The sequence below is a fragment of the Heterodontus francisci genome, chromosome 2, assembly GCF_036365525.1.
Source record: "Heterodontus francisci isolate sHetFra1 chromosome 2, sHetFra1.hap1, whole genome shotgun sequence".
NCBI classification, from domain to species: Eukaryota; Metazoa; Chordata; class Chondrichthyes; order Heterodontiformes; family Heterodontidae; genus Heterodontus; species Heterodontus francisci.
Genome location: NC_090372.1, coordinates 92,019,010 through 92,046,729, shown reverse-complemented (window position 1 = coordinate 92,046,729; position 27,720 = coordinate 92,019,010). Strand labels below are relative to the sequence as shown.

General features: G+C 45.2%; 1 protein-coding gene across 1 annotated transcript in view; it reads left to right on the top strand.

The window, feature by feature from the left end:
* Nucleotides 1-27,720, top strand: part of LOC137380649 (serine/threonine-protein kinase 31-like) — a 134,968-nt gene that overhangs the window by 70,091 nt on the left and 37,157 nt on the right. Inside the window, exons 13-18 of the mRNA XM_068052817.1 lie at nucleotides 6,480-6,602; nucleotides 9,899-10,078; nucleotides 15,192-15,308; nucleotides 21,456-21,575; nucleotides 22,190-22,321; nucleotides 23,726-23,827. Of these exons, the coding sequence (XP_067908918.1) occupies nucleotides 6,480-6,602; nucleotides 9,899-10,078; nucleotides 15,192-15,308; nucleotides 21,456-21,575; nucleotides 22,190-22,321; nucleotides 23,726-23,827 (774 nt within the window). The remainder of the gene's footprint in view (nucleotides 1-6,479; nucleotides 6,603-9,898; nucleotides 10,079-15,191; nucleotides 15,309-21,455; nucleotides 21,576-22,189; nucleotides 22,322-23,725; nucleotides 23,828-27,720) is intronic.

The window sequence follows — 27,720 nt, the reverse complement described above, 5'->3', positions numbered from 1 at the left end:
TGGTAACCCCCAGGATGTTGATAGTGGGGGATTCAGTGATTGTAATGCCATTGAATGTCATGGGGAGAAGGTTAGCTTCTCACTTGTTGGAGATGGTCGTTGCCTGGCACTTGTGTGGCACGAAGGTTCCTTGCCACTTATCAGCCCAAGCCTGGATATTGTCCAGGTCTTGCTGCATTTCTACAGGGACTGCTTCAGTATCTGAGGAGTCGAGAATGGTGCTGAACATTGTGCAATCAGCAGTGAACATCCCTATGATTGAAGGAAGGTCATTGATGAAGCAGCTGAACTAGTTTGGCAGACGGATGGGATACAGAGTGGAGGTACAGTAAGGGGTTATGCACTGCCAAATATAGAAGAGAAACTAAGTCAGTCTGGAAGGCAGATGAATTGAGGGAGAGACATGGTTGAGGGAAGGGCAGGACTGGCAGCTCAATATTCCAGGGGAAAGAATCTTCAGGCGTGACAGGGGGGTGGGGTTGTAAATGAGGAGGTGGTAATGCACTATTGATCAATTACTGCAGTAAGGAGCGATGAAATCTTAGAAGGTTCCTCAAATGAGGCCATATGGGTAAAATTTAAAAACAAAAAGGGGGCCATCATTTGGCTGGGAGTGTAATACAGGTCTCCAAATAGTCAGGGAGAAATAGAGGAGCATATATGTAGGCAGATCTGAGAGGTGTAAAAATAATAGGGGGGATTTCAACTTCCCCAATATTAACTGGGATCGTCTTAGTGCAAAAGGATTAAAGGGCAGAATTCTTAAAGTGCACACAGGAGAGCTTTTTGAGCCAGCACATAGAAAGTCCTACAAGAGAAGGGGTGGTACTGGACGTAATCCTAGGGAATGAAGCTGGACAAGTGGTAGAAGTGTCAGTGGGGGAGCATTTTGGGGATAGCGACCATAACACTGTAAGATTAAGATCGTCAAAGATGTACCGGAAATAAAGTTACTGAATTGGGGGAAGGCCGATTTCAATATGATAAAACAGAAAATGGCCAAAGTGGACTGGGAGCAGCTACTTGTAGGAATGTCTACATCAGACCAGTGGGAGTCATTTAAAAGGAAATAGAGTTCAGGGCCAACATGTTCCTGTAAAGGTGAAGGGTAGGACCAACAAGTCCAGGGAACCCTGGGTGTCAAGGGATATAGAGGATTGGATAAGGGAAAAAAAGGAGGCTTATGGCAAATTCAGAGTGCTGAAAACAGCAGAGGCCCTAGAGGAGTATAGATTGTATGGCGGGGGGGGAATTAAAAAACTAATTAGGAGAGAGCGAAGAGGGAACATGAGAAAACACTGGCGGGAAAGATAAAGGAAATTCCAAGGTGTTTTATGAGAATATGATATAGTCAACATGGACTTCAGTAAGGCTTTTGATAAGGTCCCGTATGGAGATTGGTTAAGAAGGCAAGAGCCCATGGGATCCAGGGCAATTTGGCAAATTGGATCCAAAATTGGCTTAGTGGCAGGAGGCAGAGGGTGATGGTCGAGAGTTGTTTTTGCGCTTGGAAGCCTGTGACCAGTGGTGTACCGCAGGGATCGGTGCTGGGACCCTTGCTGTTTGTAGTGTACATTAATGATTTAGACGGGAATATAGGAGGTATGATCAGTAAGTTCACAGATGTCACGAAAATTGGTGGTGTCATAAATAGTGAGGAGGAAAGCCTTAGATTACAGGATGATATAGATGGGCTGGTAAGATGGACAGAGCAGTGGCAAATGGAATTTAATCCTGAGAAATGTGAGGTGATGCATTTTGGGAGGACGAACAAGGCAAGGGAATATCCAATGGATGGTAGGACCCTAGGAAATTCAGAGGGACCTTGGTGTACTTGTCCATAGATCACTGAAGGCAGCAGCACAGGTAGATAAGGTGTTAGGGAGACATATGGGATACTTGCCTTTATTAGCCGAGGCATAGAATATAGCAGGGAGAGCAGGGAGGTTATGATGGAGCTGTATAAAATGCTAGTTAGGCCACTGTTGGAGTACGGTATACAGTTCTGGTCACCACACTATAGGAAGGATGTGATTGCACTGGAGAGGGTGCAGAGGAGATTCACCAGGATGTTGCCTGGGTTGGAGCATTTCAGCTATGAAGAGAGACTGGATAGGCTAGGGTTATTTTCTTTAGAGCAGAGAAGGCTGAGGAGGGGACCTGATTGAGGTATATAAAATTATGAGGGGCGTAGATATGAAGAATCTTTTTCCCTTAGCAGAGGGATCAATAACCAGGGGACACAGATTTAAGGTATGGGGCAGGAGGTTTAGAGGGGATTTGAGGAAATACTTGTTCACCCAGAGGGTGGTTGGAATCTGGAACACACAGCCTGAAGGGGTGGCAGGAACCCTCACAACATTTAAGAAGTATTTAAATGAGCACTTGAAACGCCATAGCATATAAGGCTTTGGGCCACGTGCTGGAAAAAGGGATTAGAATAGTTAGGTGCTTGATGGCTGGCACAGACACGATGGGCTGAAGGGCCTGTTTCTGTGCTGTATGTCTCTATGACTCTATGAAGATGGTTGGGCCTAGGACACTACCCTGAGGAACTCCTGCAGTGATGTCCTGGGACTGCGATGAATGATTTCCAACAACCAGAACCATCTTTCTTTGCACTGGGCATATCTCCAGCCAGTGGAGCATTTTCCCCCTGATTCCCATTGACTCCAGTTTTGCTAGGGCTCCTTGATGCTATACTCTGTCAACTGCTGCCTTGATGTCAAGGGTAGTCGCTCTCACTTCAACTCTGGGCTTCAGCTCTTTTGTCCATTTTTGAACCAAGGCTGTAATGAGGTCAGGAGCTGAGTGGCCCTGGTGGAACCCAAACTGAGCATCAGTGAGTAGGTTATTGCTAAGAAAGTGCTGCTGGATAGCACTGTCAATGACACCTTCCATCATTTTACTGATGATTGAGAGTAGGCTGATGGGGCAGTAATAGGCCGGATTGGATTTGTCCTGCTTTTTGTGGACAGGACATGCCTGGACAATTTTCCACTTTGTTGGGTAGATGCCAGTGTTGTACTGGAACAGCTTGGCTAGGGGTGCAGCAATTTCTGGAGCACAGGTCTTCAGTACTATTGCCGGAATTTTGTCAGGGTCCGTAGCCTTTGCAGTATCCCGTGCCTTCAGTCGTTTCTTGATATCAGGTGGAGTGATTCAGATTGGCTGAAGACTGGCATCTGTGCTGCTGGGGACTTCAAGAGGAGGTTGAGATGGGTCATCCACTTGGCACTTCTGGCTGAAGATTGTTGCAAATGCTTCAGCTTTATCTTTTGCACTGATGTGCTGGGCTCCCCCATCATTGAGGATGGGGATATTTGTGAGCCACCTCTTCTTAATTGTCTCCCACCATTCACAACTGGAATTGGCAGGACTGCAGAACTTAGATCTGATCCCTTGGTTGTGGGATCGCTTAGCTCTGTCTATTGCATGCTACTTATGCTGTTTGGCATGCAAGTAGTCATGGCCATCATTAGGCTAGTTTTTAATTCCAGATTTTTTTAGTAGTCCTGTGTTGTAGCTTCACCAGGTTGACATCTCATTTTGAGGAGTGCCTGGTGCTGCTCCTGGCATGCCCTCCTGTACTCTTCATTGAACCAAGGTTGGTCTCCTGGCTTGATGGTAATGGTAGAGTGGGGGATATGCTGGGCCATGAGGTTACAGATTGTGGTTGAGTACAATTCTGCTGCTGCTGCTGGTCCACAGCGCCTCATGGATGCCCAATTTTGCATTGCTAGATCTGTTCGAAATCTATCCCATTTAGTACGGTGGTAGTGCCACACGTCATGATGGAGGGTACCCTCAATGTGAAGATGGGACTTGGTCTCCACAAGAGCTGTTCGGTGGTCACGCCTACCAATGCTGTCATGGACAGATGCATCTGTGGCAGGCAGATTGGTGAGGACGAGGTCTGGTTCCCTCTCCACCTGTCGCAGACCCAGTCTAGCAGCTACGTTCTTTAGGACTTGACCAGCTCGTTCAGTAGTGGTGCTACCGAGCCACTCTTGGTGATGGACATTGAAGTCCCCCATCCAGAGTACATTCTGTGTCCTTGCCACCCTCAGTGCTTCCTCCAAGTGGTGTTAAACATGGAGGAGTACTGATGCATCAGCTGAGGTGGGGGTGGGGTAGGGGGCAGCGGCAGGTGGTAATCATTAGGAGGTTTCCTTGCCTGTGTTTGACCTGATGCCATTAGACTTCCTGGGGTCTGGAGTTCATGTTGAGCACTCTCAGGGCAATATACCACTGTGCCGCCACCTCTGCTGGGTCTGTCCTGCCGGTGGGACAGGACATACCCAGGGATGGTGATTGTCGTGTCTGAGACATTGTAAGGTATGATTCTGTGAGTATGACTATGTCAGGCTGTTGCTTGACTAGTCTGTGGGACGGCTCTCCCAACTTTGGCACAAGTCCCCAGATGTTAGTAAGGAGGACTTTGCAGGGTCGACAGGGATGGGTTTGCCTTTGCCGTTTCCAGTGCCTAGGTCGAAGCCGGGTGGTCTGTCCGGTTTCATTCCTTATCGACTTTGTAGCGGTTAGGTACAACTGAGTGGCTTGCTAGGCCATTTCAGAGGGCATTTTAAGAGTCAACCACATTGCTGTGTGTCTGGAGTCAAATGTAACTCAGACCAGATAAGGACAGCAGATTTCCTTCCCTAAAGGACATTAGTGAACCAGATGGGTTTTTGCAACAGTGGTTTCATGGCCATCATTAGACTAGCTTTTAATTCCAGATTTTTTAATTAATTGAGTTCAAATTCCACCTTCTGCCATGGTGGGATTCAAACCCATGTCCCCAGAGGAATACCCTGGGTCTCTGGGTTACTAGTCAGTGATAATACTACGCCACTGCCTCCCCTGTGTTGGTATATCCAAATGTTATGTTTCTTTCATATGATTAATGACCCCAGTTCTGAGTGGAAGTAAAGATTTTGATGTCTATAGCCCCTCCCCACAAACCTTGTTTAATGCAAGGCTGCATGATTTTCACTAACTGACGTTTAATGTCCTTAGCAGCCCCTTAACTAGTGCTTTTCATTGTTTTGCTTTCAATTGTCTTAACATTTTATGATGGGAGGCAAGAAACAAAAAGATGCTTGAAACAGAAATTTTAATCTCATTCTACTTAAATCATGCTTACTTATTTACCCACATTTTTGTTGCACTTTACGACTCCATTGTTCGAAATGCAAATTCTGGTGCACAGCTTCCATTAAAGGCCTGCTCAGGTCAGGAAAAAAAAACCCGACCTGAACCCGACAGAACCACATCGGACCCGAGCCTGACCCGGCCCGAGTCTCTCCAATTTTTCCCGAGCCCGACTCGACCTGAGCCCAGCCCGACCCGAGCCCGACCCTACCACCAGAATGTTCACTTTACCTACCTTCCGAATCCGTTTCTTTTTAAACAACTTTTCAAGTCCAATTCATACTGTGCATGTCTGACCGGGCCTGGCCCGACCCAACCCAAGCTCGAAAGCCGGACCCGGAAGTGCAGTGCGACCCAACCCGACCCGTGTCGTCGGGTCCCGTTGGGTTTGGGTCGGGTAGCAGGCCTTTAGCTCCCGTTGCCTTACAACTATCACAGATGGGACCTATTTCCAAGAATTAGTCTCTTGAGGTCGTAGAACCTTGTTACACAATATTGAGCATTATATAGAAGTTCCAGAATCACAATAGAACATGTTTGTGCTGTTGTATACTGATCAGGGTATCTGTTTGTGTAATGCTGTCTCATTATTGCATAACTTAACGAAACCCACTCAGCAGGAAGTGTTGGTTTTAAACCTAGGTACATTATATCTCGGACGGTTATTTTTAGTTTTAACGTAACTTTTGGTTTCACTTGATTAGCTTTTTGAGATCTCAATCGGGTTGAAATCCATCTATATTTTGTTGGTGGTACATCTGGTATTTAAACCTCCCATTTGGGGTGTAAATTGGGTGACCTTTCATCATTGTGTGGTGTTTATGTGAAAGGTGATGCCTTAAAGTCCATGTAGCTCAAAAAATTACAGTGCCATTCTACATTCCTCAAGTCCTGAGAAAGAATATAAATCTCATAGTGTGGCTGTCCTGTGAACACTGGTTGGCGGGACCAGAAATGCTCAGTATATGGTATTGAACTTTGAATCGAAATGTCTGGTTTGTTGAGTAGAAAGCTACAGTGCTGTATGATACCAGTTAATAGAATGAGAATACCACTGAAGATTTGAAATGAAGCATGATGAATACTGCAAACATCAGTGAGTACTCTGCTTATCCAGTTTATGAATGTGCAGAGTGAAATACATTCACCTTTTGCTGCAAAAATGTTGTTTTCTCCCTCTTAATGTGTTTTTCAAAATTATGTATGCAATATTTTAATTGCATTGGATAACTGATGTCTGAACCTCATTCCAAGGGGATATTTGCTATAGTTGTGTGTAATCTGCAATACTATTATTTGTGACACATTTTGATTATAATTCTCAGGAGGAAGTGCACAGCCTAATTGACAAGCGTAATACAGTGCGCAACACACTTTATGCTTCAGCAGAAGAATTTATCTCTGAAGTAGACAAGTTGCCCATCGAGAATCGTATGAATGTTCTAAAGGTTAGAATTTTTGATTTCAGCTGATTCCAAGCATATAATTCTGTGGTATCAATAACAAGCAACAACAGTTGAACACTAATTTACCACTCCATTGGGTCCTGTAAAACTAATTTAGCAGTTATTGAAAGTGATAGTTATTGTAAGTCATTCCCTTGGTACTTGGTTTATTAACATTTGATGGGAAAATATATACAGGATTTTCAAGTAGATATGAGTGATGCAACATTGCACTGATTTTATATAATTTAAAATGCAATAAATAGCTGCAGCACTTGCATATTGCAAAAAGTGACCTTTCGGTCTTTCATTTCCTCACTTTCATATTCTTCTCATACTGCTTACCCTGCATAACTGGAACGAGATCAACCCCAGCCTCTCCCAATGCTGCTGTTAAACTAGCACTAGGTTGGTTTCCTGGAGATGAGCTAATCATGTTTCTCCACCCTCCTAATGGGAATTTGATGACTTCACTGAGTGAAAGACTTGAGAGCTCAGCATGCAGGGGTTAAGGGGACAAACTCTAATTTCACTAGTCTGTTCAGCTCCAATTCACAGTACCATTGTGCTGCATTTCTTTCTGTTCTTCAAATAAGTTAGCGATGACCAGGCCCCTATGAAAATAGAGCTGTTGTTATTAAGACTGGATCTGAAAAAAAAGTGTTCGTATTTAAGTCTGGTAGAGAAGCAGGATCTCCTTTGTGTATGCTTTGGGGTTGGAGTGTGGGGTGGCATTAGGGGGAGTGTTTTGGGAATGGAATGGTAGAACAGTATCCACTTAATTCCAGCTACTGCCCATGCACAGATTTGTGATTTTTGAGGGGGAGATTAAATTAGAAAAGTAGGAAAATTATGGAGAGAGAAAATGCAAAAATATGCATGTCTAGTTTGATGCATTGCCTTTGATGAGGAAACTGGACATTTTGCCTCACATCCTTTCTAAAATACAGTGAAACCTGTACAAATGGATATCTGCAAACATACAATTACTGACGGTCTCAAATAATTCTCATTATAATAGTTACAAACTGCTTCGTGAAACGACAGACACTGCCAAATTATGATCTACAAACCGCCTTCAGCGTACCAAGTCTGTTTGGCATTTAAAACACCGGACACGTAGGTAAATGCCGGGTGGCAGCAGGTGGAAACAAAACAACTTTTGTGTAATGCGGATCTCTTTTAAAAAAAAACATACATCGCGGAAGAGGAAGAACCCCCCCCCCCCCCCCCCCCCCACCCAAAAAAAAATCTCTGGGATTGAATGCTTCCACAGCTCTATCCCAGGAATAGAGGGGCTTCTCTGCCACTATGGATGCTGGGTAGAAAGAATCTCATTGCACAAAAGCCAGTGGTCAGGGGCTGGGGGAAAAAGTTGGGAATCTGAAAGCACGGGATGGGGGAGGTGCTGAAATCATGGGGGCTTGATTTGGGGGAGATAGAGTTTCTGGAATGTGGGCTGTGGGACAGAGATGGAGACTGGAAGCTTTGGGGGGAGAGATAGAGAGAATGATTTTCCCTTTTCACTCTCCTTGGCTTCACCTGTTCACGGATGCCCTCCTGGTTCTTGGAACTTCTCCTCCAACAGCTGCTGGTGTGAAACCACAAATAATCTCAGCTATATGGGATCCAACCTTCATAAGGTAAATCCAGTAGCATTTGGTAGATATTGCGTGATCATTTGTGATGTCAGATATCATGTGGTCAGATCTTCACATGATCAAATCTCCAGGAATGCCTCCAACCAGAGTAGGCAGTCCTAATTCACCAGTATGTCAGATACTGATCAGTTCTTAATAGCCCCCTGCCCAACATCCCCAGCACTTCAAACATTAGCAGCTGCAGCATGTGAAATGAGTGTGTCCCGACAGGCACTCTGGCCCTATAGCAACTACATTGCCCTGTGCAGACTACTAATGTAGCAGGATCAAGACATCCCTCCCTCAATGAAAAAGGGCACTGGGATGGCAATAAACTAGGAAAGCCAACAAAGAGAAAATGAACTGAAATCACTTCCTACTGGTAGGGCTCTGGAATTAAGCATGATCCTAGGTAAGGGTGAAAAAGAGAAGGAACATGACAGGAGATAAAGCTAATTCTGGAATATTTGGCTTATTTGGTTTACTGTGCATACAAGACCATTTTGAAAATAAAGACACCAACAAATAAAGGACATCTGGTGCAAGTCCCTTAGGTGTCCTAATTTACAGGTTTTATTATATGAATAAGAAAATTCTTCTGTGATTTAACTTAGATTATTCTATTTAACTCTGTAAAGATTCCCGAGAATATGTTCATATAAGACTCCTATTAAAGCAAAACAGTTGCTCCCTGTTATCACCAATTTAAAGAATTGAGAAACTGCCTCCAAAATGCACAACATGAAAAATGTTCAATGTTCACTGATAGATTTCATATTGTGTAAAAAAAACTAAGCTGCTTCATTGAAGTGATTAATTACTGTACATTTTACCCAAAACAAGATTGCAGTTTTTCTTTCCAAAATTTACACTAACTGAGTGTGGACTTGTATACAGGGTATATTTAACTTTTGGCAATAGTGTAAAGTTTTTTTAATTCTTTCATGGGATGTGGGCGTTGCTGGCAAAGCCAGCATTTGTTGACCATCCCAAATTGCTCTTGACAACTGAGTGTCTTGCTAGGCCATTTCAGAGGGGAGTTAAGAATCAACCACATTGCTGTGGGTCTGGAGTTACATGTTGGCCAGACCAGGTAAGGATGACAGGTTTCCTTCCCTAAAGGACATTAGTGAACCAGATGGGTTTTTACAACAATCAATGATATTTTCATGGCACCATTGCTGAGACTAACTTTTAAGTACAGATTTTTATTAATTAATTGAATTTAAATTCCACCAGCTGCCATGGTGGGATTTGAACCCATGTCCCTGGGGCATTAGCCTGAGCCTCTGAATTACCAGTCCAGTGACAGTACCACTATGCCACCATCTCCCCAACAAAGTGGGCACTTTCAGATTGGTCTCCCTTTATATACCTCTCTTGACCTTTGAAAATCAAGCAGGTTTGTAAAGGGACAGCTGATCCAACATCACCCATTTGACACTATTGCTGAAAGTCAAAATTGCCCTATAGACTGTTACCTGGCTTCAGTTTACATTTCATTCTAAGTCCCATTTGATAATATAAATCTAATACTTGCTTCCAAATGATTGCAGTTAGAAAATTCTTGTGTGCAGCATTCTCTTATAATTAAAAATAATGCAGTGAACCTAAGTGTTCAAAACCATAATGTGATAATTCATATGCATATATCTTTAGTCTTTAGCTTGTTCACTGGATGCTGCTTATGGCCCTTATGAGGTGGAGCACAACTCATATGAAGTGCTTGATCAGTTTTTTGAGTGGAGGAACAGTAAACTACAGGAGTTCAATAATGTTAAGCATAGAACAGACAATTCTCTGCGAATGCTGTCTGAGTGGTTCAATAAAACTATGAAGGTAAACATCTGGTTAACTTCTTTGTATGCTTGTATTTTAAATTTAGCATGATTATAACAACTTTGTAAGCGGTGCAATTTAGTGAGAACTACAAGGGAAACGTCATCTCATTTGATGCCACCATAGACAAGTAAATGGACAATAGGCTTTCAAAAGCAAACAGTACATTCGGCAGACTCTACAAACAAGTGTGGAGCAACCACAGCATCAGAGCACAGACCAAACTCAAAGGGTACAAAGCCGTAGTCCTCACCACCCTTCTGTATGGTGCTGAGTCATGGGTCCTATAACGCCGTCATTTGTATGCCTTCTAGAGCGCTTCCATCAGCGCTGCCTCCGCAGCATCCTCAAGATCCGCTGGCAGGACCGCATTACAAATATTGAAGTCCTAGAAACAGCCAACATCACCAGTATCGATGCCATCCTCCTGCAAAGCCAACTACATTGTGCAGGCCACGTTGCACAGATGGACGACAGTCGCCTGCCCAAGATCGTGTTATATGGAGAGCTGACCACTGGTAAAAGGAACAAAGGGGCTCCATACAAACATTTCAAGGACTCCCTGACTAAGTCCTTCTCTGTGTGCCACATCGACCATTGCCAGTAGGAAGCGCAGGCTATAGATCGTGATGCCTGGAGATGCTACATCAGGAGTGCTACAGACATCTTTGAGACTGAGTGAAGAACCAGCATGAAAGAGAAAAGGAGAAGGATAGATTCAATTGCCCCCAGCAGCGACTACACTTTCACTTGCACCTGCTTTGGGAGAATCTGTCGGTCACGGATAGGCTTGACTAGCCACCAGTGGGCCTGCAACTGATGAATATAACCTTCCCGAAATCTTTGTCTACAAAGAAGTGCCAAGAGACAAGGCATTGTAGCACAGATTGTTAGGTTGTGGGTTTGTACCTGGAGCTTCATCACATTGTGTATGTTTTGATTTCAGTTATACACCACACCTTTAGGAAGGATATATTGGCTTTTGAGGGAGTCCAGCGTAGGTTTACCACAATGATACCTGCACTTCAAGGGTTATATTATGAGGAGAGATTACACAAACTGGGATTGTGTTCCTGGAATTTAGAAGGTTAAGGGGTGATTTGATCAAACTTTTCAAAATATTAAAGGGAACAGAAAGATGAGATGGAAAGAAACTATTCCTGCTGGTTGGGGAGTTTAGGACTAGGGGGCATTGTCTAAAAATTAGAGCCAGACGTTTCACAAGTGAAATTAGGAAGCACTTCTCCATGCAAAGGGTGGTAGAAGTTTGGAAAACTCTTCCACAAATGGTAATTGATGTTAGATCAATTATTAATTTTAAGTCTGAGATCGATAGATTTTTATTAACCAAAAGTATTCAGGGATATGGGGCAAAGTCGGGTATATGGAGTTAGGCCGCAGATCAGCTATGATCTCATTGAATGGCAGAACAGGCTCGAGCGGCTAAACGGCATGCCCCTATTTCTGTGTTTCTGGTTGTGGGTTGATGTCCAGGCCATGGACAAGTGCTCCCTCCAGAGGAGAAGAAGAGGACACTAACTTCAGGCCACTGTATCTGGCATAACCTACATCCTGTTGTAACCATCATCTTGAATCCTGTATGGTCTGTTGCCTCCCTGGTGCCAGGGTAAAGAACGTCTTGGAGAGGTTGCAGAATATTCTGCAGGGGGAATGGAGTGAGCTAGAAGTTGTGGTACATGTCGGTATCAATGACGGAGAAGGCAGGTATTGAGGTCCTCTGGTCAGATTTTCAGGAGCTAGGGAGGAAGTTTAAAAAGTAGGACCTTAAAGGTAGTAATCTCTGGATTACTTACAGTGCTGCATACTAACAAGAGTAGAAATAGGAAGATAGGGAGGATCAATGCGTGGCTTGAGGCATTTTGTAGGTGGAAGGGTTTCAGATTCTTGGGGCATTGAGACCAGTCTTGGGCAGGAGGCGACTATTCAAAAGGGATGGGTTGCACCTCAACAGGATTTGGACCAATTTCCTCACAGGGAGGTTCATTAGTGTATTTCAGGAGGGTTTAAACTAAATTGGCAGGGGGATCGGCACCAGCATATAGAAGTAGAAAAGAGAAATAAGGTGCATAAAGTGACAGTGTTGGGATAGTACCAGAGAAAGAAGTAGTGCCATATTAGGTAGAAGCAGACTAAGAAATACTATAAAAAGAGGTTTAGAATGCATGTATGTAGACGCACAAAGTGTAGTGAATAAGGTTGGTGAGCTACAAGCACAAATAGTCATGTGGGAGTACGATGTAGTGGCAATGACAGAAATGTGGCTGAAAAATGATGGGTGCTTAATACTCAAAGATACAAAGTGTCCGGAAAAGATGGGAAAGGGAAAGAGGGAGATGAGATAGCAGTACTGATTAGGGAAGACATTGTAGTGTTGGAAAGAGAGAATGTCCTTGAGAGGACAAGGGCTGAATGCATTTGGTTAGGGTTGAGAAACGAGAATGCTACTGGGGCTATTCTATAGGCCTCCAAATAGTGAGAGAGATAGAGGAGGAAATCTGCAGGGAAATCACAGAGATGTGCAAGAACTATATAGTGGTGTTATTGGGGGACTTTAATTACCCAAATATTGATTGGGAAATGCTGGAGTCCAGCAAGGTGAATACCCTACAACTCTCAGCTGGCAGCCATCACTCTGTCACCTCTTTAGCAGTCTTCTGTACAGTAATCCTCTGAGCCACACACTTCGCTGCCACACACAATCCTCTCTCCCCAGGCTCTTCCTCAAGTCTCCATCGCAACAGACAGCATTAACACTCACCCACTCCCTTTCCCACAGTCACTTCCCCTCAAATGTCTCGCCTCCATTCTCAACAATCACTTAACTCCTCTCATTCCTAACTCTAACTTTTCTCATTGCAGGAGAAGAGAGCCCACAGCTACCAGTAGAGGCAGAGAAGCAGTGGTGGAGCTGCAACCATGGCCATTCTGACCAGGATGGAGGAGGAAGCATTGGAGATTGGCAACATGGCAGCAATGCAGGCTGCTGCCAATGCAGAGATGGGGGTGACCCAGAGACTCAATGAAAGCATTTAGGTATCACCCTGGCACTTGGCACTGAACTGTTACTCGTTGAATCAATGTCATCGGTACATTAACTGTCATGATCTGCACTATGCCGAGTTGGAACTCGGTTTCCCCTACGTGCAGTACCACTGCCTGCCTTTCATCACCCACAGGTGCATTGATGGAGCCGCACCAGAAGATGAGGGAGGAGGTAGTGGAGTCCTCAGAGGAGGAGCTTCACTCTGAGGAGACACTGTCACATGACTCATGTGCACCCTCCATCAACGCAGTAACACACACCTCGATGGATCCAACATCACAGATAGAAAGGGTGGCAAGTGGTGAGGAGCATGTCACATGTGAAAGAGCAGATGCTAAAGACAGAGACCGCTATGGAGAGTCCCTATCAGAGAGCTGAGAACTCCTCAAGCGCTGCTCAGCAGGACACAGATGCTGAGCCTTGGGGGTCATACATTAAACATGTACTAGTGGAGCAGCAAAGGGAAGTGTGGGCAATTGTCAGAATTTCCTGAGGCAGTGCTCACCCTTGCCCAGAGGATGGAGGAGTCTGTTGTGACCATGAGTACCGTAATGTTTCAGGCATTTACATTCATGACCACCTCCATTAGAAGAGTGGCCAACCTCATGGAGGGTCATACAATGGCCCACAACAATGGCCTGCGCACTCTGGCAGCCACTTTGCAAAGCATTGTTCAAACAATCACCTCGATGGCTGAATGCCTTAGCAGGGAAGTGCAGGTGAGCTCTGAGAGGGAAGAGGGAGACAGGGATAATGGCTGTGGGGGCTCTTCTCAAGGCAACCTCCCCCCCCCCCCCCCCCCACCCCCAGGTCATAGCCCTTGCCCTCGGACCCTCTGAGTTGGCCACACATGCTATGTCCTGGCTGCATGACCATCTCCTGTGTTGCTTCCAGCTGCATGTGGCTATGGAGAATGCTACAGCTGCTGCTCCTGGAGCTGAGCTGGAGGACACTGCACCTCCTCCTCAGCTGTCCAGCCAACTTCTGAATATGTGGACCCCATGGCACTGTGCAATCTCACAGGCGATAAGGTGATTTGCCCCTCAGAGGGTTCCAAGGCACTTGAAATAATTGACACTAAGTTGCTCTCCCCATACAAAAGGATTGAGTTTAGGCTGAAGGAGTTGATCCTGTCAGTGCAAGCTTATGACTGTGGCTGACCTCAGGTTTGCTGGTTTCACCCTATATATTGTTGATATCAGATCAGTTTCACTTTTCAATGGCTTATCTCTGTACACTCGTCTTCTTCAACCTGCTGAATTACAGACCCAGTGTGTGACCTGTGAGCTGTTGGGAAAGAGAGATTCCATCCTTCAAATGGCTTTCAGTTAAGTGCCTCAATTGGTTTTCAATCACAACCACGGGAGTTTCCCGCTGCACTTGAACCCGCCCTGGGAAAGCCAGAAGGCAGTGGGGTCACGTTGGGATCACGACCCTGCATCATTTTCCAGAACTTTACCATCCCTCCGACCCTCAAATCCACCTCCATCAGCCTGGGAAAATTACCCCCTCACTCCCCTCCTGGTCTTTCTTTTAATCACTCCTTCATATTTTTCTTTCTCACGTAAGCAATTCCGTGTTTTCTTTGTCATTTCTATTGTATCTTTCAATTTTTCTTCATTTCTGCGTTAATACACAGGCCAAACTTCTAACCATGAATCATTCAGATGTGTACATCTTAATAAAATTCTTCATCAAGTGCTTTAATTTATCAGAACTACCAGAAAGTACAGCAGCGCATCCACTTCGAAAAGTCTGGGCATGTGAAATGTATATACTTTACAACTATAAATTCAATATGTTGATTTATTAAAACAGTAATGCAGTAATTTTTTTTTGCTTTTTAAATTACAGATATTATTGTGGAAATGCAAATTATTCCCCTCTTCTATCTCGACTGTTGCACAGAAATTCAGTTAATGATTTGTACTTAGTTTGGATTTTTTTTATGTGATATGCTGTTTGTCTGATGTTTTTCACTGGTTAATTATTTTAAAGCTACTTATTGGACCAGTGTTTGTTCAAGCATTCAGGTAACTTGTTTTCCAGTTTTTTGACCTGAACTCCAGTGCTTCATTGTCCTCATTGGAGGTTGTCAGAGGCGTTGATGTTATGCTGGATCAAGCTGAACACGATATATATAAAGAACTTGAAATTTCAACCACAGTAAGTGTTCATCCAGTGTTATTGTTTGAAGAATTTTTGTTACGTAAATATGAAATACAAATATACAATTACTTTTCCTCAATTAACTTTTAGTTTTTCAAGTAGGTTTTCTTTTATAACTTTCTACTTCTAATAGAGGCCCTTTTGATTAAATATTTTTGACTAGCATGCTAAGTATTAATTTTTGTGATGGGAACGGGAAGTTTTTTTCACTTTGTATTGATATCAGTCACTTCTGATTAGGCATGGGTTTAACCTGTATATATGTGGTCCTAGCAGTGTGCTCAATTGAAATTCACAGTATCTTCCCACCATTGTCGTAACCTGTCTCAGACTGTGCCACCAGCAACAGGTGGTGAGAGAACCAACAAAAGGGAAAACCTACTTGACCTCACCAATATACCTGTTGCAGATGCATCTGCCCATGATTGTATTGGTAACAGTAACCACTGCACAGTCTTTGTAGAGACAAAGTCTCATCTTCACACTGACGGCACCCTCCATCATGTTGTGTGGCAATAGCACCATGCTCAATGGGATAGATCCAGATTAGATCTAGCAGCTCAAAACTGAGCATCCTTGGGGCGCTGTGCTCCATCCTCAGCAGCGGAATTGTATTGAACCACAATCTGTAATCTCATAGCCCAGTATGTCCCTCAGTCTACCATGACCATCAAGCCAGGGGGCCAATCCAGGTTCAATGAGAAGTGTAGGAGAGCATGCCAGGAGCAACACCAGACATCCCTAAAACTGAGGTTCCAACCTGGTAAAGCTACAACACAGGACTACATACACGCTAAGTAGCAGAAACAGCATGCTACACAGAGCGAAGTGATCCCACAACCAACGGATCACATCAAAGCTTTGCAGTCCTGCCACATCCAGCCATGAATGGTGGTGGACAATTAAACAACTAACCGGAAAAGGCTCCAAAAACATCCCCATCCTCAATGATGGTGGAGCCCAGCACGTCAGAGCAAAAGACAAGCCTGAAGTATTTGCAGCCATCTTCAGCAAGAAGTGCCAAGTGCCATCACTAACCAGCCTTCAGCCAATTCGATTCACTCCATACAATATCAAGAAACAAGCTGAAGTCACTGGACATAGCCAAGGCTATGGACCCTGACAACATCCCGGCTGTAATACAGAAGTCATGTGCTCGAGAGCTAGCCACGCCCCCCAGCCAAGCTGTTTCAGTATAGCTACAACACTGGCATCTACCTGACAATGTGGAAAATCCCCCAGGAAGGTCCTGTCCACAAGAAGCAGAACAAATCCAATCCAGCCAGTTACCGTCCCATCAATCAACAGTCAATCATTAGCAAAGTGCTGGAAGGTGTTGTCAATAGTAATATCAAGCGGCACTTACTCGGCAATAACCTGCTCATCGATGCTCAGTTTGGGTTCCACCAGGGCCACTCGGCTCCAGGCCTAATTACCGCCTTGGTCCAAACATGGACAAAAGAGCTGCATTCCAGTGAGGTGAAAGTGACTGCCCTTGACATCAGGGCAACATTTGACTGAGTGTGGCATCAAGATACCCCAGCAAAATTTAAGTCAGTAGGAATTGGGGAAAACTCTCCACTGGTTGGAGCCATACCTTGCAAAAAGGAAGATTGTTATGGTTATGGTTGGGAGGCCAATCATCTCAACCCCAGGATATCGCTGCAGAAGTTCCTCAGGGTAGTGTACTAGGCCCAACCATCTACAGTGCTTCAATGACCTTCCCTTCGACCTAAGGTCAAAAATGTGGATGTTTGCTGATGTTTGCAGTGTTCAGTACTATTTGAAACTGCTCAGATACTGAGGCAGTCCATGCCCACATGCAGCAAGATCTGCCAACATTCAGTGTCAGACTGATAAGTGGCAAGTAATATTCGCGCAACGCAAGTGCCCAGCAGTGACCATCTTTGACAAGAGAGTATCTAACCCTCTCCCCTTGACGTTCAACAACAGTACCATCGCTAACTCCTGGGATGTCATCGTTGACCAGAAACTTAACTGGACCAGCCACATAAATACTGTGGCTACAAGAGCAGGCTGGGAATTCTGCAGTGACTAACTCACCTCTTGTCTCCCCAAAGCTTGTCCACCATCTACAAGGCGCAAGTCAGGAGTGTGATGAATATTCTCCACTTGCCTGGATGAGTGCAGCTTGAACAACACTCAAGAAGCTCAACACCATCCAAGACAAAGCAGCCCGCTTGATTGGTTTCCCATCCACCACCGGTGCACAGTGGGCAGCAGTGTGTTATCTACAAGATGCACTGCAGCAACTTGTCAAGGCTCCTTCGACAGCACCCTCCACACCCGCAGCCTCTGCTACCTAGAAGGATAAGGGAAGCAGACACATGGGAATACCATCACCTGAAAGTTTCCCACCATGTCACACACCATCCTAACTTGAAATATATCACCGTTCCTTCACTGCTGCTGTATCAAAATCTTGGAACTCGCTAACAGCACTGTGGGTGACCTTATACCACATGGACCGCAGCAGTTCAAGAAGGTGACTCACCACCACCCTTCTCCAGGGCAGTTAGGGATGGGCAATATATTCTGGCCTTGCTAATGACATTCATATTCCAAGAACAAATATAAAAATAAATAATGCTTTATGCTGAATGGTGGGTAGTTTTGTCCTGTGGAGTCTACACCCATTAGGACCTGAGTTGTGAGTGCCCAATCAATTAAGACCCTTATGACAAAGAACAAAGAAAATTACAGCACAAGAACAGGCCCTTCGGCCCTCCAAGCCTACGCCGATCCAAATCCTCTATCTAAACCTGTCGCCTATTTTCTAAGGGTCTGTATCTCTTTACTTCCTGCCCTTCATGTCTTGATACATCTTAAAAGACGCTATCGTGCCCGCGTCTACCACCTCCGCTGGCAATGTGTTCCAGGCACCCACCACCCTCTGCGTAAAGAACTTTCCACGCATATCCCCCCTAAAATTTTCCCCTTTCACTTTGAACTCGTGTCCCCTTGTAATTGAATCCCCCACTCTGGGGGAAAAAGCTTCTTGCTATCCACCCTGTCTATACCTCTCATGATTTTGTACACCTCAATCAGGTCCCCCCTCAACCTCCGTCTTTCTAATGAAAATAATCCTAATCTACTCAACCTCTGTTCATAGCTAGCGCCCTCCATACCAGGCAACATCCTGGTGAACCTCCTCTGCACCCTCTCCAAAGCATCCACATCCTTTTGCTAATGTGGCGACCAGAACTGCACACAGTATTCCAAATGTGGCCGAACCAAAGTCCTATACAACTGTAACATGACCTGCCAACTCTTGTACTCAATACCCCGTCCGATGAAGGAAAGCATGCCGTATGCCTTCTTGACCACTCTATTGACCTGCGTTGCCACCTTCAGGGAACAATGGACCTGAACACCCAAATCTCTCTGTACATCAATTTTCACCAGGACTTTTCCATTTACTGTATAGTTCACTCTTGAATTGGATCTTCCAAAATGCATCACCTCGCATTTGCCCTGATTGAACTCCATCTGCCATTTCTCTGCCCAACTCCAGTCTATCTATATTCTGCTGTATTCTCTGACAGTCCCCTTCACTATCTGCTACTCCACCAATCTTAGTGTCGTCTGCAAACTTGCTAATCAGACCACCTATACTTTCCTCCAAATCATTTATGTATATCACAAACAACAGTGGTCCCAGCACGGATCCCTGTGGAACACCACTGGTCACACGTCTCCATTTTGAGAAACTCCCTTCCACTGCTACTCTCTGTCTCCTGTTGCCCAGCCAGTTCTTTATCCATCTAGCTAGTACACCTTGGACCCCATGCGCCTTCACTTTCTCCATCAGCCTACCATGGGGAACCTTGTCAAACGCCTTACTGAAGTCCATGTATATGACATCTACAGCCCTTCCCTCATCAATCAACTTTGTCACTTCCTCAAAGAATTCTATTAAGTTGGTAAGACATGACCTTCCCTGCACAAAACCATGTTGCCTATCACTGATAAGCCCATTTTCTTCCAAATGGGAATAGATCCTATCCCTCAGTATCTTCTCCAGCAGCTTCCCTACCACTGACGTCAGGCTCACCGGTCTATAATTACCTGGATTATCCCTGCTACCCTTCTTAAACAAGGGGACAACATTAGCAATTCTCCAGTCCTCCGGGACCTCACCCGTGTTTAAGGATGTTGCAAAGATATCTGTTAAGGCCCCAGCTATTTCCTCTCTCTCTTCCCTCAGTAACCTGGGATAGATCCCATCCGGACCTGGGGACTTGTCCACCTTAATGCCTTTTAGAATACCCAACACTTCCTCCCTCTCACCCATTTTCTCTGACTCCACGCATAACTTTCCTCCTTTGTCCTTGAGTGGGCCAATCCTTTCTCTAGTTACCCTCTTGCTCCTTATATATGAATAAAAGGCTTTGGGATTTTCCTTAACCCTGTTTGCTAAAGATATCTCATGACCCCTTTTAGCCCTCTTAATTCCTCGTTTCAGATTGCGCCTACAATCCCGATATTCTTTCAAAGCTTCGTCTTTCTTCAGCCGCCTAGACCTTATGTATGCTTCCTTTTTCCTCTTAGCTAGTCTCACAATTTCACCTGTCATCCATGGTTCCCTAATCTTGCCATTTCTACCCCTCATTTTCACAGGAACATGTCTCTCCTGCACGCTAATCAACCTCTCTTTAAAAGCCTCCCACATATCAAATGTGGATTTACCTTCAAACAGCTGCTCCCAATCTACATTCCCCAGCTCCTGCCGAATTTTGGTATAGAATTAGAATTAGAATTAGAATATTACAGCGCAGTACAGGCCCTTCGGCCCTCGATGTTGCGCCGATCATCTGACCTACACTATTCCATTTACATCCATATGTCTATCCAATGACCACTTAAATGCCCTTAAAGTTGGCGAGTCTACTACTGTTGCAGGCAGGGCGTTCCACGCCCCTACTACTCTCTGCGTAAAGAAACTACCTCTGACATCTGTCCTATATCTTTCACCCCTCAACTTAAAGCTATGTCCCCTCGTGTTTGCCATCCTCATCCGAGGAAAAAGACTCTCACTATCCACCCTATCTAACCCTCTGATTATCTTGTATGTCTCTATTAAGTCACCTCTCCTCCTCCTTCTCTCTAACGAAAACAACCCCAAGTCCCTCAGCTTTTCCTCGTAAGACCTTCCTTCCATACCAGGCAACATCCTAGTAAATCTCCTCTGCACCCTTTCCAAAGCTTCGACATCCTTCCTATAATGCGGTGACCAGAACTGCACGCAATACTCCAGGTGCAGCCTCACCAGAGTTTTGTACAGCTGCATCATGACCCCGTGGCTCTGAAACTCGATCCCCCTACTAATAAAGGCTAACACACTATATGCCTTCTTAACAGCCCTATTAACCTGGGTAGCAACTTTCAGGGATTTATGTACCTGGATACCAAGATCTCTCTGCTCATCTACACTACCAAGAATCTTCCCATTAGCCCAGTACTCTGCATTGCTGTTACTCCTTCCAAAGTGAATCACCTCACACTTCTCCGCATTAAACTCCATTTGCCATCTCTCAGCCCAGCTCTGCAGCCTATCTATGTCCCTCTGTACCCTACAACACCCTTCGACACTATCCACAACTCCACCGACCTTCGTGTCATCCGCAAATTTACTAACCCACCCTTCTACACCCTCATCCAGGTCGTTTATAAAAATGACAAACAGCAGTGGCCCCAAAACAGAACCTTGCGGTACACCACTAGTAACTAAACTTTCTTCCAATTTAGCACTCTTCCTTTAGGACCACTCTCGTCTTTGTCCATGAGTATTCTAAAACTTACGGAATTGTGATCACTATTCCCAAAGTAGTCCCCTACTGAAACGTCAACCACTTGGTGGTTGGCCATTTGGTGAGGAGACTTTCATCCAGCCAGTTTGGGCTGAATTGATGCAGAATTCCAGAGCTGGAAGATTAACTAAAATCCAGTTCCTCCTTTGGTGCAATTGTTTAATATTCTTTCACCCACTATCTAATACCTGCATCCATTATGTGTGTAAATACATATGTGAATTTTGATTTTTTTTTGGGGTGGGGGCAGGAAACTGGGGTTTTTTGTTATGGTATAGTCAATTCATACAATATAACAACTTACATTTTAAAGCAAGCTGGTGAAGCTGATATGAAGATAATCCATAGTGCTTTCAACAAAGTGATGCAGAAGATCAACGAGGAGCAGGACTTCCTTTTGGTTGTACAAAATAAATATGCAGCCAGTGTTCAGGTAACTTTATTGTTCTATGTATAACATCTGACTTTCAATTTTTTTTGTAAATCCATTTTTGTGATCGGTCCAACCTGGGTATAAATCCGTTAAAACTTTATTTTAAAAATTCTACTTTTCCTTCTTTCCTACTTCTCAATACATAAATAAGTCACTTAGAATGCTTTGTATTTGTTTATATGGACACCTTGAAAACATGAAGAGAGAGTAATGTGTTCAGTTGTTTTTTCCATGCTATTAATGCTACTATTGGTGCGTACTCAGTAAATAACTGTTGGATTTCATGCATACTTGTGTTGTGATGGTACTGTATAGGGTTTTCTACACTGATGTGCTAATTGTGGATTCGTCTTAACTGTTTGACCACTAATGGATAAAATTTCAATAGGGCCATATTGGTAATCTTGTTTTCCTAACGAACAATCCTGATTTATGTTTGATTCCTAATAAATATTTCAGTATATACAGTGACAAGTGGTACTTGTACTTTTACTATTGCCAATGATTGTTTCAATTTTCAAGATATGTAAATTAGAAAATGTACTAGTTTCATTTTTGATATTTTGGAAACTGAGTTCCTGTTCTTTTATTTCTCTTCACCATCCATCCTGTAGTTTAAGGAGCAAGTTGGACAATGGCTTAATACGTATCCCAATGTTGGAGATCTGTTGTCAATCAAAAGATCATTGAAGAATCTTAAAGCTCAGTTGAGGTGGAAACTAGTTGAAAAGAACAATCTAGAAGACGTACGTACAAATTCTGAGTACTTGTAAAATGGTGAAGCCAGTATGTATCTACGTCTGTCACACTTTATAAGGCTCTCATGCAAAATTTTATGTCCGACTTTTGTTTATAAGTTAAAAAAACTATTAACAGTTATTTTCTGGCCTTATTTGACCTGAGCACCCTCCAAAATAAAAGTAAATATTTTTGGAATGTAGGGATTGTTTAGGACTGCATTCCTTGTAAACTGTCTTTTGAAAAAGGTTCTTGTTCCAACCAGGTGTGAAATGTGTCTTCTAGGTGTCATTTGCAATCTTTACCTGGTCTTATTGTAACAGGGTTTTATTTTTAAACACACTGTGTTTTGAGCTCCCCCACTTTTGTGAATTCTTGTTCACAGCTTTCCAATTATAAGGCAAAGAAATGAGCACAAAGAGGCTTTCTTTGGTTTAAAGAAGAAAAGTGAAATTTATTAAACCATAAGCTTAAACTTTAATACGGTTCATGCCTACGGATATACGACGCACTCATACTGGCATGCACACGTAATATACATATACAGATAGGGACAGAAAAGAGAAGAAAAGATAAAGTGGAATAGTTAGAGGCAATGTCTTGTTACTGTGCTTCGAGCTCACTGTAGTCCCTGATTGAAGATATGGTCTTGCGTTTCGTTAGAGCCCAGTATTCTTCTTAAACCTTGTTCACGTAAGAGACTTTTCTCTTCTTGAGTTTATATATCTTCAATGGTTTCTGAAGCTGGTGAGAGCGAGATGAGGGCAGACAATAGAGAAGGTAATTCTTGCTTCAGTTCCAGGAGCACACGGCGTTCTGAGTTCAAATTCTGTTTTTTCCAGTTTAAAACTCCCCTAGTTAGCCAGGTGGTCATGTGACTGACTGGTTTGACCAGGTCTCTTCTGTGTATTGGGGCGGGGACTGGTTCCTTTGTTTCAACACTGTCTGGTACTATGCAAATGTCCTTCCAGCCAGGGGCTTGCAATTTTAAGTTTTAATGTTCATGTGGTGAAATCATGTGTGCCTCAGTCTTGGCAAGTGGGGGGGGGGTTTGCCAGACATTCAGCACATATCTTTTTAAGATGTCAGTGTACTAATAGTCTTACTGATTTTTGGCTCAAACCAGGGCTCGAAGGTCTGAGTTTGGGGCACTAGGTAAACCAGCTATAAATTTAAAATATCGTTTTCTTGTACATGATAATCTGGAAAAAATCCCAGATGTTTTGTTTCAGTAGATTTATCCGATACAAATTGAACCTGCTTTAATAGTGGTGAAGGGAAATGCTATGCTGAAGTTTAATGTGATGTCAAGTTATCTTGTGTATATAAATTAGAACTTGATATAAAACACATTAATTAGTTATTTTTGCACTGTGTGGATGCTGCATAATGTCTACACAATTTTCTTATAGTTGGGCAGTTATGATGAAGTAACGATTCATGAGATGAAGGAAGAAATACACAGACTAAGAGATAACATCTATGAAGAGATCGGCTGCGAGCAGAAAGAATATGTAAGGATGTTAAATCTGTCTTTATTTTGCAGTATTTGAGAGACTTATTTATTGTTTCTTTATATGAGGTAAAATAGCTCTTATTTCTATGATGGAGGTCATGACTTGGTGTTATAAATCAAAGTAAGTTCATAGATAGGGCAAAGTTTGATGTCAACAAAAAGTTAAAAAAATGGCAAATGCTAGAAACAGACAAGCAGAAACAGAAAATGCTGGCATTGCTCAGCAGGTTAGTCAGCATCTGTCTGGAGATCAGAGAAGTCCCATTAGCTCTGTTAAAGGATTCACACTTGAAACATCAACTTGGCTGTTCTCTTGCCAGATGCTGGCATCAGCATTTTCAGTCTCTATTTCCCTCTATTTGCTATTCTGTTTATAACACTTTGGTTTTAAGTTTAAATAACTAACTTTCAAGAAAAAAAAAATTGGAATAAACTGTTTGGCAAGGGCACTGCTTCATTGAATAGTAAGAAGTGTGAAAATAAAATTTTTATTTCGCACTTACAGTTGAAAGAATACTCAGGGAAGTGCACAATAATTATATTTGTGAAGACATATCTATGTATATTGAAACAAATAAGGTGTTTTACTTTCTGCACAAATGTAGCCAAAGTGCTCTGGAGATCAGTTTGGATCATGCAGAAAGCTGCACCTGGTTGCTCAGCGTATTCAAACACTTCAGCTTAGAACAAGAACAGAAAATGCTGTGAATGCACAGTAGTTCAGGCAGCATCTATGGAGAAGGGGGAAAGAATTAGAATGAATGTAATAATGCTTCTGGGGATGGGGGAGGGAGCGGACTGGTGGTTGAGATGGGGATCCCCAATTGGTACACTGTTACTGGAATAATCTGCTTCCTTCCAATTAAGTGTGCTCTGCTTTGCCAGTTTTTCATGCTTTGCTCTCCACTTAAAGGCTGACCTGATGGCCTGCATCCGAGGGTCTTGAAGGAAGTGGCTGCAGAGATACTGGATGCATTGCGTGTAATCTTCCAAAATTCCCGAGATTTTGGAAGGGTCCCAGTGGATTGGAAAACTGCAAATGTAACACCTCTTCAAGAAAGGAGGGAGAGAGAAAGCAGGAAACAATAAGCCAGTTAGCCTAACGTCTGTTGTTGGGAAAATACTAGAATCCATTATTAAAGAGGTAGTAGCAGGACATCTAGAGAATCACAATACTATCAGGCAGTCAACATGGTTTTGTAAAAGGGAAATAGTGTTTGACAAATTTCTTAGAGTTCGTTCAGAATGTAACAAGCAGGGCGGATAAAAGGAACCAGTGGATGTAGTGTATTTGGATTTCCAAAAGGCATTTGATGAGGTGCCATATAAAAGGTTACTACATAAGATAAGAGTTCATGGTGTTGGAGGTGCTATATTAGCATGGATGGAGGACTGGCTAATTAACAGGAAACAGAGTCGGGACAAAAGGGTAAATTTTAAGATGGCAAACTAACTAGTGGAGTGTCACAGGGATCAATGCTGGGGCCTCAATTATTTAACGATTTATATCAATGACTTGGATGAAGAGACCAAGTGTATTGTAGCCGTATTTGCTGACGATGTGAAGATAGGTAGGAAAGCACGTTGTGAGGAGGATACAAAGAGTCTGCAAGGGATATAGATAGTTTAAGTGAGTGGGCAAAAATTTGGCAGATGGAGTATAATGTGGGAAAATGTGAAGTTATCCACTTTGGTAGGAAGAATAAAAAAGCAGAATGTTATTTAAATGTAGAGAGACTGCAGAATGCTGTGGTACAAAGGGACCTAGGTGTCCTTGTACATGTTAGGGGCGGCACAGTGGCGCAGTGGTTAGCACCGCAGCCTCACAGCTCCAGGGATCCGGGTTCGATTCTGGGTACTGCCTGTGCGGAGTTTGCAAGTTCTCCCTGTGACCGCGTGGGTTTTCGCCAGGTGCTCCAGTTTCCTCCCACAGCCAAAGACTTGCAGGTTGATAGGTAAATTGGCCATTATAAATTGCTTCTAGTATAGGTAGGTGGTATAGAGGGATATAGGGAAGGTGCGGATGTGGTAGGAATATGGGATTAGTGTAGGATTAGGATAAATGGGTGGTTGATGGTCGGCACAGACTCGGTGGGCCGAAGGGCCTGTTTCAGTGCTGTATCTCTAAATAAAATAAAATAAAAATAAAATAAAATGAATCACAAAAAGTCAGCATGCAGGTACAACGAGTAATTTGGAAGCAGGGATAGGCACCAACATGCTTCATGACAGACATTTGACTAAATTATTGACTCAGCCACGGACATTGGTGCAATTAATCTGTATATAAAGTGCATAGCCAACCTAATGCTATCAAACCAAAGTCCGATTTAGAACACATTTCTCCCTATTTCGTGAGATACCTGGCATTGTTTTTGCTTGCACAAGTAGTCAATGTCTGCCTGCACAGTTGATAAGCGATGCAGAGAATTCGGATAGATGTCCATCAGTCAGGAGTGATCTTGATCTCTCTTTCCCCATCCCTCTCCCCCCTCATTGTGTCCCTCACTGTCCCCTCTCTCCATCCCTCTCCCCTCTCTCTCTCCATCCCTCTCCCCTCTCTCTGTCCATCCCTCTCCCCCCTCATTGTCCCTCACTGTCCCCTCTCGCTCCCCTCTGTGTCCTCTCTCCCCTCTGTCCCGCTCTCCCCGCTGTCCCGCTCTCCCCTCTGTCCCGCTCTCCCCTCTGTCCCGCTCTCCCCTCTGTCCCGCTCTCCCCTCTGTCCCGCTCTCCCCTCTGTCCCGCTCTCCCCTCTGTCCCGCTCTCCCCTCTGTCCCGCTCCTCCCCCTGTCCCGCTCCTCCCTCTACTCCCTCCGCCCCCGTCCCTCCGTCCCCCCGTCCCCTTTCCTCCGTCCCCCCGTCCCCTTTCCTCCGTCCCCCCGTCCCCTTTCCTCCGTCCCCCCGTCCCCTTTCCTCCGCCCCCCCGTCCCCTTTCCTCCGCCCCCCCCGTCCCCTTTCCTCCGCCCCCCCCCGTCCCCTTCCCTCCGCCCCCCCCACCCCGTCCCCTTCCCTCCGCCCCCCCCACCCCGTCCCCTTCCCTCCGCCCCCCCCACCCCGTCCCCTTCCCTCCGCCCCCCCCACCCCGTCCCCTTCCCTCCGCCCCCCCCACCCCGTCCCCTTCCCTCCGCCCCCCCCACCCCGTCCCCTTCCCTCCGCCCCCCACCCCGTCCCCTTCCCTCCGCCCCCCACCCCGCCCCCTTTCCTCCGCCCCCCCCGCCCCCTTTCCTCCGCCCCCCCCGTCCCCTTTCCTCCGCCCCCCCGTCCCCTTTCCTCCGCCCCCCCGTCCCCTTTCCTCCGCCCCCCCCGTCCCCTTTCCTCCGCCCCCCCGTCCCCTTTCCTCCGCCCCCCCCCGGTCCCCTTTCCTCCGCCCCCCCGTCCCATTTCCTCCGCCCCCCCGTCCCCTTTCCTCCGCCCCCCCGTCCCCTTTCCTCCGCCCCCCCGTCCCCTTTCCTCCGCCCCCCCTCCGCCCCCTTTCCTCCGCCCCCCCCCGTCCCCTTTCCTCCGCCCCCCCCGTCCCCTTTCCTCCGCCCCCCCCCGTCCCCTTTCCTCCGCCCCCCCCCGTCCCCTTTCCTCCGCCCCCCCCCCGTCCCCTTTCCTCCGCCCCCCCCCCGTCCCCTTTCCTCCGCCCCCCCCCGTCCCCTTTCCTCCGCCCCCCCCCGTCCCCTTTCCTCCGCCCCCCCCGTCCCCTTTCCTCCGCCCCCCCCCGTCCCCTTTCCTCCGCCCCCCCGTCCCCTTTCCTCCGCCCCCCCCCCCGTCCCCTTTCCTCCGCCCCCCCTGTGCCCCCCCCCCCCCCCCCGTCCCTCCTCTCACCCTCTGCCCTCCTCTCCCTCTCCCTCTGCCCTCCTCTCCCTCTGTAGGAACTAGCCCGATGCCCCGATCCTTTGTAACTAC